We start from the raw sequence: 12,087 nt of genomic DNA, 5'->3' as shown, positions 1-12,087 counted from the left end.
GCTCACTGTGGTGCAAAGTGAGTCATCAAAATATCAAACATGTACTACTATGATCTACTTCTCACTCCTCTCTCAGCTCTAAAGTTGAAAAAAAGAGAAATTACTTTTATTCGGATATGGAATTAAATGTTCAAGTCAAATGTGTAAACCCTAGAGGCAGTCTGGCTGAGGTTATTAGTTTATGTTGCCTTGGAATAAGTCACATCCCCTGAAGGTATGCACAGGACATGGGCAGTAACCACATACTGTAGTTGATTGGTTATTTGTTGCACTTTTAAAAAGTTATCCGACAGAGAAACAAAGAAGTACATGGTCATACACAGGCTCTAACATTACATGTCACTTTTCTTTGCTGTAAATTTGATATATTATGCAGTAGTAGAGATCTAGAATTGCTGATTTCTCCGTGACAGGGCCAAGACAGATTCCATTGTTTATCCCGCTGGGTCCTTTTAGCTTGTATTACACTTTTAATGTCTTTATGCTCAATATGTGCAATCCTTGGCCACCTCAGCTAATTCAAGCTACCAAAGACACAGTTCATGTTTGTTTCCTAAACAAAGTGCTTGTTATATTTAATAGGAGCTTGATGTCACTTGTAGCTTCCTGATCTGTGATTGTGAAATCAATGCACAAGAAACGCAAATGCCTAGTACTGAAGATAAGGACAAAGTACAAAAAGTCTACAGAGGTCTTTACATATCTGTAAATGCTTACAGTATGTTCCAACAGTTCATCCTCTTTGTGACTGATTCATTTTCTCCGGAGGTCAGTGATTCACCCTGGTTTGCCACTAGTCTCAAGTAAAGCCAGCTTTGAATCCAGTTACCTTTATTGCTTATTTCTTTATGTCTTCCAGTTGCCTTGTTCCCAGTGGAGGATAATGGAACGGCTGTGGTTCTCTTTGCTGTTGCTGGCGGCGGCATGCAGGGGACAGCCGTGTCCGAAACGCTGTATGTGCCAGAGCCTTTCTCCATCGCTCGCTATCCTCTGCTCCAAGACAGGCTTGCTGTTTGTTCCTGCTGCCATCGACCGTCGCACCGTGGAGTTACGGCTTCAAGAGAACTTCATCACAGGTAGCATACCAACTAATCTGCACTTTTATTCCATTTAACGATCTATTAAGGAATCAAGGCAGTGCATTGAGATACTTTGCTTGGCCAAATTTGTTCATACCTCCTTGTCAAACATTAATAAAAGAATGTCTTCCAGAGTTTGTGCTTTAAAGCTGTGGTAGAGGTGTTTCTGATAAAATACTATCAGCAATAGCAGCAGTTTTTGGATCCTGAGCAATGATACAGAAAGTCAGACATGACAAAAGAGCAAACAATGCATTGACAATAAATAAATAATACATAAATAAATCATGTACTATACAATATACTGTTTGTATTGAGGTCATTAAATACATTTATCATTTATTTAATGACCTCCTTTTGTCATTATGCATCAGTTGATGGATAAGCTCGGATTGGTTGTCTACATGGAAGCACACTCAATAGTTGTCACTGAACAATTAATATTTAATTAATATTGTTAGCCTATGTCACCATTTTTTGGTCTCCACATGAAAATAATTCTCATGAGTAGGGATTTTTCTTTACAACTTTTTTTGTTTCGTGTTACACTCAAATCTCATTCATGATTCATCTCTTTCTTATATCAAAGACTTATTTTTGATTCTTTGGTTCTTAAAAATAAGCTTGTATCAAAGTGTTGCTTTATTCTTTTATTTTAATCTGTATTCCCATTAGCTCACACCGAGGCAGCCACCTAATTTTCACAGGCTTGACTTAAAAGAAATTATATTCCAAAGTCTGCCACAATAAAAGACACACAAGCTAAAAAAAGACTATGTTCACAGGGTCCCAAAACATAGTTTGATGCACCGTTAACAATATCAAACAGCTGTACTCATTTAAGTCACATCTTTCACGTCCAAATCAATTTCAGTTAAGCACTACTCTGTGAAAAACTAATCTGGTATCCCTCATTTTGAGAGATATAAGATTAATTTAACAGGAATTGATAAAAGCACACTCAGTATCATAGCCTGTAGCCTTGGCATGCTACAGGCTCATTCAGCATGAAGTTGCCAGTCTAAATTTAAATCATCGTAGTTTGGATCTGACAGCAGTGTGTGTGCGCACGAAAACATGAAAAGCAGACACCATTTCAGTAAATGTATCCACTTACTTGCCACATTTTTGTTTATTTTATACCTCTTCTCACTTTCCAGCTGAGAGAGATTTTTTTCCTAAAAAGCTAAACATCACAAAAAGTCATCCACTTCAGTGAAAGCATGCTAGTTCCTGAAAACTTTTCCTTTGGTTAGCCTGCCATTTGTGCATTTAGACATTTTAGTGTATGTGTACCTACTGACTTCCATTTGTCCCATAATACTGTACTCATGCGGACTATCTGGCACGCTTAAGACCTGTAACCACAGTTAATACTGTATTTATGTGTGTTTATTTATCCTGCTCATACCCAGCCGTCCGAAGGAAAGACTTTGCCAACATGACCAGTCTGCTACATCTGACACTGTCGAGAAACACCATCAGTCAGATCCTCCCCACAGCTTTCAGTGACCTGCGGCGACTGAGAGCTCTCCACCTAGACTCTAACAGATTAACTGTGATCAAGGTAAGATTGATTGATGGATAGTTGCATGGACTGTTGAAGTAATTGTCAGATGGATCAATGGATTTTAAAGCCTTATGCTGTAGCAACAACTAAAGTTTAAGATTAGATAATGGATATAAAGACAAATGAACAGTAGAGGTACAATGGCAGAATATAGTTGTGATACTTCACTTTTTTGCCAACCAGGATGACCATTTCAAAGGCCTTACCAACCTACGCCACCTAATTCTGGCCAACAACCAGCTCCACTCCATATCTCCCCATGCCTTTGATGACTTCCTGTCAACACTGGAGGATCTGGACCTCAGTTATAACAACCTCGCTCAGGTGCCCTGGGACACAATCGGACGTCTAACCAATGTCAATACCCTAAATATGGATCACAACCTCATAGAAAATGTTCCCCAAGGAGTATTCACCAACCTACACAAACTGGCTAGGTAAAAATCTTAATAATGAAAGAATAACTCAAAAAACAAAATTCTTAAATAATAAACTCATAAACTTATGCTTTGTTGGGAATGGACTGAATTAATTACTGTAGGTCTCATGATAATTTTCTTATCTTCCCTACACTGCCATCTTTTCACAGGCTAGACATGACATCAAACAAGCTGAAGAAAATTCCCCCGGACCCACTGTTCCTGAGAATCCCAGTTTATGCAAAGTCCAGAGGCAGTCCTCTTACCTCCCTGGTGTTGAGTTTTGGTGGCAACCCCCTTCACTGTAACTGTGAACTTCTTTGGTTAAGGAGACTGACCAGAGAAGATGACCTGGAGACATGTGCCTCTCCTTCTGACCTCAGTGCCAAGTATTTCTGGACAATACCTGAAGAGGTGACAAACTAATATACCTAAAATAATGGAAATAATATATTACAGAAAACTATTTGGTATATATATTGTCTAAATCTGTTTTCCACTTTTAGGAGTTTATTTGTGACCCACCCGTGCTGACCCGTAAGTCACCTCATACAGTTGCTATGGAGGGCCAGCCTGCCAGCTTGAAGTGCAAAGCAAACGGTGATCCAGAGCCTGAAGTTCACTGGATCAGCCCTGAAGGGCGACTTATATCTAATAGCTCCAGGTACTTACATTAGCACTGTATACCCCCATAGTCCTACATACTAGATCTACATACTACTTCTTTCCACTGGCCTATAGAGTGTGTTCATTTAGGGAATATGACTCAACCACTGAGAGCACCAGTTCACAGGTGAAAGAGGGGGGTTGATTAAATATTCTTTTATATACTAATCGAGCTCAGTGCCAAAAAGGATTAAAAGGTTGTTGTTGAGGTCAGAATTTGAATCTCCCCATCCCTTACACATCTCAGTTACTGAAGGTTTCTCCACTGATGATAATTGGAGATAATGATACATCAGTGTAATTATGTTCTATGTTCTTAATAAAAAGGCTAGTTGATAAATTAATAGTATTGTTGTATTTTTTCCATCTACTATTTCAGGTTAATACTTCTTATGCCAATTAATCCCACAGTTAGTGACAAATATAACCTTCTAGCTTGGCAGTCATTGCATTGATCCTGCTGGTGGTGGATGTTGGCATCATCATTGTGTGCAACACACAGATGCAAAAAATGAGGTTAATATGGACAACACTGACGAAGCCAGTAGACCTTTTTGTACAGCAGACATTTTGCCAGAGCACAGGTGGGACTGATGGCATTAACAACGGCACAGTTCCATTCAAGTGTTCAAGGAGGCTGTACTGGTGAACCATTATACACTCTACCAGGGTGATGAATTTGGAAAAACCAAATAGGACTGAGCTGTTGTTAATGTTATCAATTGCACCGTTGCTTTTCCTGCTTTGACAAACTGTCTGCTGTTTAAAAAAAGGTCCATTAGATCCTGCCTTCCATTTAGAGTCACCTAACTCATCGGTAAATATTACTACTATAAGTTTGTTTTTGTTTTGTTTTGTTTTTCTCCACAGTTTGCAAGTAATTCTACCTAGTCAATTCAAGACTAACCACAATATCAGACTTACTTGTCTGTGTTGCGTGAGAGTTAATATTTAAGTTATCTTACAGACTGAATTCCTTTGTTATTGTTAAATATGTTGCTACAGACAGATCTATAAATAATTATTTGTGAATTATCATATCTTTCAGAACTTTGGTTTTCCCTAATGGAAGCCTGGAGATCAATGTTACATCCATAAAGGATTCGGGAAACTTCACCTGCATTGCCTCCAATGCTGCAGGTGAATCCACAGGAAGGGTGGAGCTAGTCGTCACCGCAATGCCTCATCTGGCAAACAGCACAAGCCGCAGTCGCGACCCGTCCTCTGAACCTGCCCCCTCTGACATCCTGACCTCCTCTAAGGTTGCTCTCCCCAACAACGAGACAAGAGGGGCAGAACGAAGGGTTTCGTTGGTGGAGCTGACAGGAAACTCTGCACTCATTAGATGGAGCAGTCAGACTCCTATATCTGGAGTCAGGATGTTCCAGGTCCAATACAACAGCTCTGGGGATGACACACTGGTGTACAGGTCTGTTTATCTACCTTTTAATGTATACAACTCTGTCTGTCTGCAAGTGGTACATTTTCCTGTGTTTGCCTGAATGTGTTTGAAAATATGAACGTGTGTGTGAGCGTGTGTTGAGTGTGTCTGCATCCGTTTGTATGTTAATCAGCACACATCAGCTGCAGCGATGAGGATGAGAACAGATGATAGATGATACAATTAGAGATTACCCAGTCATCCGGTTGAAAAAGTCTAATCAGCTGAAATGATAAAGAGATCTGTAGTGGAACAGAGCCATTGTAGGGTTTGCTGAATGTGAGGCCGCTGGGCCAAATGTGAGGAGTGTTACAACTGAACATGTTTTAATGCTTATCTGCATTGCTTTACTGATGCTGTTGCTGTATGGTTTCGTTGTCCGTATTTAGATTATGGCTCTATTGATATTGTTCTATGTTTGTTGGGAGTTTGACAAGTTTAGTTAACTCTTTATCATTAGTTTGTTTAGTTTTTTTCTGATTTGACTGGTGTCACTTCCAAGTGCTTCCAACCTTTAACATAGAAAGTTGATTGTGCTGTAGAAGGAGAGAACATCTCATTTAACAGATCCCTGGAACAAACAAAGTTTTCTGATTTTCAGATTTTTTGTTTTTAATACAGTTTGTGTGCACACATTTCACATGCTGTCATCTCAAGTCAAGTCAAAATGGGAAAGAACACCCGTAGAATTTCAATGGAAAGAAAGAGCGGTTCAAGGTATTATGGTAATTCTTTGTGATTGCAGCCAAAGAATTCTAATAATGTTCTCACTGAATTGATTTAAAGCACATGATTTGAATAGGTAGAAAGGTCATTTTGTGGTGGATCATATTAATGTCCTTCAACATATTAAAGTATGTAGGTTACCATGGAACTTTACGAATGCTGTCATATACATTAAAGACATATCAAATGTTTTGTTTTATATGACAGACAGAGAGTAGCAGTGTTATTGAGGATATCTGACGATGTTGTCATGTGACAATATTCTCTGCCAAAAGTTACATTTGGACCAGTTCAACACCCCTGCTGCTTGTGTGACAGAGGAAGTGTTGGTTGCATGTACAGTATGCACAGTATATGACAAGTGTAAACTGAGACCATATGCTAGTGCATTTGCTTCAGTGTAACTGCTGCCTTGCTGTTTCATCACCTATCAGGAAGGTACTTTTAATAAAATGAAAGCATTAAGCAAAGCACTTGCTCGTTTGGCCCTTAGTATTGAAAATGCTGATTGGATGTTTAATTTGAACCTTTATTAATACATATATTTTAAGCCATGCTTATATGGATATTATTTAGATGTAATCTAAACACACTTAGATTGCCAATACCTGCTGTTTAGTATTGCTATTGTTAAAACTTTAATTTGGCACAGTGTGTCTTCTCCCTGCAGAATATTTACTCTACTGCTTCTTCCTATTACACATGGTTCCACAAAAACACATGGTTTAACTACCATTTAGCACCTGTATGTGTTGCAGGTAAGTTTATTGTGAATATTTGTGCTCTTGGGGTATCTTCCACATTATCTTTCTCCCAAAACCAACCCCAACGTGATTGCCTAAATCTCCCAGAAAGCCTGGGAAAGCCCTGTTTATTTTCAGTTCTAAGAAGTTTTCATATGTTGGAGAGTTGTCATGGCAACAGGTTAGGAAATCTCTCAGATTGTGTTTTGAGTGACAGGTGGCTTTAATACTGTCAAAGATGAGTGTGGAGTGTATTTTTCTATGTATTTCATATTGTCAGAGGTGCAAATTAATGTACTAAATATGTCATTTTTGTCTTCTGTCATTACAGAAAATCTCTTTGCTGTTGAATGGATTTTCACTATAGAATTCTCTGATTACCAATTTAACTTTCCTTGGCCTTTTTATTCTTGATCAACAGCAGAAATGGTCTCTCTAGGAAAAATAATTCCTGAAAGAGCAATCTGTGGAAGAATATGTCAAATCCATCCATGCTGACAAATGAATCTGACAGTTCCCCATAACACGTAAAAGGTTGACACTTGCGGGTCTCTACTGAAGACTGATTATGTTCTTATTTCTAAGCTAGAAAGGACACTTTTTTATTCAGACAGTTTAACTAACTGTAGGAGACAAGCAGCTCTTTACAATTCTAAGCATGGCAACTGTTCTCCTGCATAGCAACTGTCTATCTATACCTGCCTGTTCAAGGTTGGATGCAGCTAGTGAACACAGTGGCCCTGCAGGTACAAAATACACTCCTTACCTGTTAAGTGTGGGTGAGTGTAGGTGATTAGGTGTGAGAGAGAGAGAGAGAGAGAGAGAGAGAGAGAGAGAGAGAGAGAGAAAGAGAGAGAGAGAGAGAGAGAGAGAGAGAGAGAGAGAGAGAGAGAGAGAGAGAGAGAGAGAGAGAGAGAGAGAGCCTGGAGCTACATGATAGATAGCTACAGGTGCAACACAAATCAACAATAACACACATATGGAGACTTCATCAGTGGTTTGGCTCAAGCTAGCACTCAACTAGCCTTAATAAAATAAGATATAGCAAAACTGTGATTTTGGAGACGTCTCTGCCAACCGAAGCCACGACAATTGCTCTGCATCTGCATGTGCGAATAGACATGGTCGGAGCAGGTTATGTGTATGCCAAAATGAGAACCAAAATTGCACTGCAAAACCTAATTAGCATGAACACAGCCTCAGCTGCGCATCTCCTCCTCTCATGCCAGGCAAGTACCAAACATGCAAAGACGCAAAAAAACAGGCTTGCATCAGAGGAAAATTGCATAAAAATTGCCTTTACCCTGGCACTGGCCTTATCCTGCAGGAAATTAGGGCCCTGGTGGTATACATCCAAACTCATTGTGTGTATCCTTGAGTCTAACAAACAACTTAAATGCATTTTCTTACTCATCTATTATTAATTGTTTTTTTCTTGTAAACCACATTGTTTATGTCCATGTTTACTTGCTACCAATCTTCTTTTCCATGCCTTTATGGGTGCATTAGCCTACTGCATTGCTTAGTGTGAAACCAATAATAGGAATATGCATGTGCACATGCATGTGTATCCTCATGTGTGTGAATAAGAACAAACCAAGAAGGTGACACATGGAAAAAAAAAAACTGCTAGAACATTTAAAAAACTAATAAATAAACAAAAAACTCCACAATAATACCTTAAATGTTAATTAGGTACTATTTGCACCATGAAAAAACAAACAGCATTTTGGTTCTTTATTATTGTTTACAATTTGAAACAAAAATATCAACGGCTACAAAAAGGTATTTGTGATAATCTAAGTTCATCACATAAGATCACGTCTGAAATGTGATACTGATACATGAACGCACATGGCATTGTGAGATTAACATCCATTAGAAGGCATCATCATTGCACCGGTGCATGGGTTCCTCCCTTGTCTTTCTTTGGTCAATATCCATTAGGAGTAGTGAGGCACAGTGCCATCAAAGGAGGAGAGGTTGGGGGGATGAGGGGGGGGGGGGGGGGGGGGGCAAAGTGCTGAGGAGCAGGGAAGACAGGAAATAAGGAAACATATTTGTGATGAAAGGACAGGCTATTTGATATTAACAAGTCTGCTCTGGTTATTTCAGTGTTGAAACCAATCCATCTCAGTCTAACAATCTCAATTTAATCAATGATGGATAACGTTTATTCCCTTTTTGTAATCAGAAACAGGAAGGATTGCATTGCGACGCATATTCCTGCTGAGATCTAATGAAAACTTCTGGATTAGAGTCTGTTACTGTGGTTTCAGTCGATGAAAGCTGAATAACAGATGTGGGGCTGAGGAGGTTTTTGCTTCTTACTATTGCAATATGTATGCTGAAGCTGCACTGTGAGAAGTGAATTCATTTGACTAAACTATCAGGCAGTTCTAATGCAGATAAATATAGTTTGACTTTCAGTGCAGTAGTAATTCCTATGTAATAAGAGTAAATGTTTCCACAGGAAAAGCTTTAATGTATGTTTTCTTTTAAGATTCAAGCATATAAAATACATTCTAAATTTACTGAATAATAATTGCTATTATACTTTTTCTTTCTTTTTTTTTCCTTCTTTTATTCCACTGAGTAAATTCATCCAGCCATAGAATTCTAGATCACAGCATCGTGTGATATAATGCCCTTGGTTTCCATTTTATCCAACTTTTATTTAAGCAGGCAGCTCAATTTCCAACCATTTCCAATTTAGAAAGACCACCAGTAGTCCAGAGATTTTCCAAGGAGTTCAGAGCATAAAGAGAGCTCTCTGACACAGTCTCAAAACCCCCTGACTACTTAGGATCAATGCCATTACAGCACCAAGTGAGTGTGAGTGTGTGTATATGTGCATTTGTGTATATGTTCATGGAAGCCATTGGTTGGGGGTGTATTAGTTAACCCTGTGTCTAAAACATGCTCTTCAAAGCCCCCTGACTTATGTAATCAATGCCTATTCAAGGGTATGTGTATGTGTGCATGTGAACATGTGTGTGATGAGTGTTTATATGTGTGCACATTTGACCAGCTGGCAGCTGTGTATTAGCTGTCACTCTCAGTGCCACTGATGACATCAAACCTTTGCAGGAAGCTGCAGGAAGTGTTGTTGCCACAGTGTGTGTGTGTGTGTGTGTGTGTGTGTGTGTGTGTGTGTGTGTGTGCGTGTGTGTGTGTGTGCGTGCGTGCATGGGTACGTGTGTATTATTTTAATTGAGATACATATGCACACAGTTTACTTCACGTTTCTCTAGTACCTTACACAAATACCATGTATCTATCGTCTTAGTTTTACTCTAATACTGGTATAAAACTCAATTGTAAAGATTCAATAGCAGCAACTCAAAATAAAACTGAAATTTCTTTTAAATGCTGTTCTTTGTTTATTATTGATCCACGTGTATCCCCATATTCGGGTGTGTTTTTTATTAACACCCTTAACCATAAAGTAAGTACGTATTCCATATTTGGTGATATATCAACAGCTTTGTATAATGTCTTTTTTAAGATAACATAAACATTTCAACTGCCTATATATAAATATAAGTCCTCTCCAAAGTGTTGTTTCTGTTTCTTCTCAATGCCAAATTGTAACACTGATGTTTCACCTTCTCATCCAAGATTTCATCACTCCTACTGGCTGGCGGGGAGTCCCAAGCATACCTTGATATCACATGTGAGTCATTAGGTCACAGTGACAGTCATGTAGGAGTGATTAGTCACATGAATTAAGGTGTAAATCGGTTTGAAACCGATAAAGAAATTAAGCCCTGAAAGTGTGTCCTCCCCCCAGGATTGATGCTGGAAGTGTGTTTTAAAAAGCACAGAGGCACTGATGTGAGCAGCACACAGGTAATGTCATTATCCCCATTTACTTTTCAGTGATAGTTTCCACACTTTCCTCTTCCTTTGTATATTCTACGACTCAGTAGAATTTGTAAAGCCTCTTGGATAAGAGGCAAAACAATTTCAATTCTACAACAATGGTGCAGTTGTGGCTTCACCTTTTACTACCTGGATGAAGGAGATAAATCTACACTCAAGAATCTTTTTTCATCACCCTGAGTCACATTTTCTGTATTGATACTCTTTTCTCTTGTATTTCCCCCACAATGTGTTTTTTTCCTGTGTCTGATTATTGGTGTATTTTGGTATTGTTATTTTTTTATGTGTGGTCTAATGGGTTTCATTAGACGACATTATGTGTCGTTTATTTAACGTATGTTCCATTATGTGTGAACCTTTTCATAAGAAACTTTGCCTTTTTACTCTGTTTTTACAGCTTCATAGAAGGAACACAATAATAACCTGATTACAATGGAATTGTTTTCTTTTCTTTTAAGAGTCCAAAGTGACCATTATATGTCATCAATGGTTTATCTTCAGATTCCATTTCCATTTCATAAGTAGTGTTTGTTGTGTTATACACAGTTATACAAAGGATGTTGTCAATAATGTTAAGTCTTGTTAAGTCTCAAGAATATATCTTGGAGTGTGTGTGTCTGTGTGAGTGTGCATGTTGATTTGTGCTGCCATTGGAGCTTTTGGAACGAGCAAAAACACACTGATCTTGATCAGTCAGAGGTCAAGCAGGATCAATAGCTTGGATTCCAGCACAGGCCTCACCAGGGATAGCACGTTATTCAGCCAAACCACCTGGCTTCAGCTTGACTGGCCCTTTACTGAACAGGGAGTCAGCTCAAGTGATGTATTAGCCTAAAAGTGCTGTTGTCATTTTAATATGATTTACTGTAGTTTCAGTCAGAAAGATCTGTGGTGGTGCATCATTGGATATTCACATTTGGCTGTTATATTTTCTTACTATTCAATCAATATGTCAGCAATACATGTTTTTCCTACCTGCCTGTCTTTGACAACGTTCATTCTGCCACAATCTAGAAATGATAGCTGCATTTCTTTCTGAGCAAGAATCTCTAGTGTGCTGTACCTATTGCAAGGGTGAGAATGAAATCAGCGCTGTGCATATGAACTGGTATTTATCGGTCTCAATCTTTGTCCCCATATTTGTCTTGATTGTAATAAGTAATGCCTGCAACTATGGCGATACAGACCAAAGATGGCAGCATGTTTTTAATTCACATGACCAACTCAGACAACAAGAGGTGTGATTCTCGCACCTCCACCCTCGTTTTATTTGCTTTCGCTTTTAATTAATGCATTACATGGAGCAAATTTCTATACAAATATACTGTATGTTTCTTTTCCTATTCTGTGTGAATTACTGACACCCATCCAAGCAAAAATTGAAGACTGCTACTTTTATGACATTGCACAACAACTAATAATAAAATCCTGTTGACAAATCCTTGCATGTATTATACTTATACAGTTCTGTTTCTTGCTTTTATTAATAATTACTTTGTGTACCACTGCATTTAACTATATTTGAATTCAGTGCAAATGCGTTGTGAGTGTTGTCTGC

General features: G+C 38.6%; 1 protein-coding gene across 1 annotated transcript in view; it reads left to right on the top strand.

Moving 5' to 3' along the window:
* The first annotated feature begins 880 nt into the window (after positions 1-880).
* The window catches only part of zgc:172282 (leucine-rich repeat and fibronectin type III domain-containing protein 1-like protein), a 53,286-nt gene continuing 42,079 nt past the window's right edge, over positions 881-12,087 (top strand). The window contains exons 1-6 of the mRNA XM_062419218.1: positions 881-1,076; positions 2,495-2,646; positions 2,833-3,086; positions 3,239-3,482; positions 3,575-3,732; positions 4,783-5,163. Of these exons, the coding sequence (XP_062275202.1) occupies positions 884-1,076; positions 2,495-2,646; positions 2,833-3,086; positions 3,239-3,482; positions 3,575-3,732; positions 4,783-5,163 (1,382 nt within the window). The 5' untranslated portion in view covers positions 881-883. The remainder of the gene's footprint in view (positions 1,077-2,494; positions 2,647-2,832; positions 3,087-3,238; positions 3,483-3,574; positions 3,733-4,782; positions 5,164-12,087) is intronic.

The sequence above is a fragment of the Scomber scombrus genome, chromosome 5 (genome assembly GCF_963691925.1).
Source record: "Scomber scombrus chromosome 5, fScoSco1.1, whole genome shotgun sequence".
Lineage (NCBI taxonomy): Eukaryota > Metazoa > Chordata > Actinopteri > Scombriformes > Scombridae > Scomber > Scomber scombrus.
The sequence above is the reverse complement of the archived record's forward strand: the minus strand, read 5'-3'. Positions and strand labels throughout refer to the sequence as shown.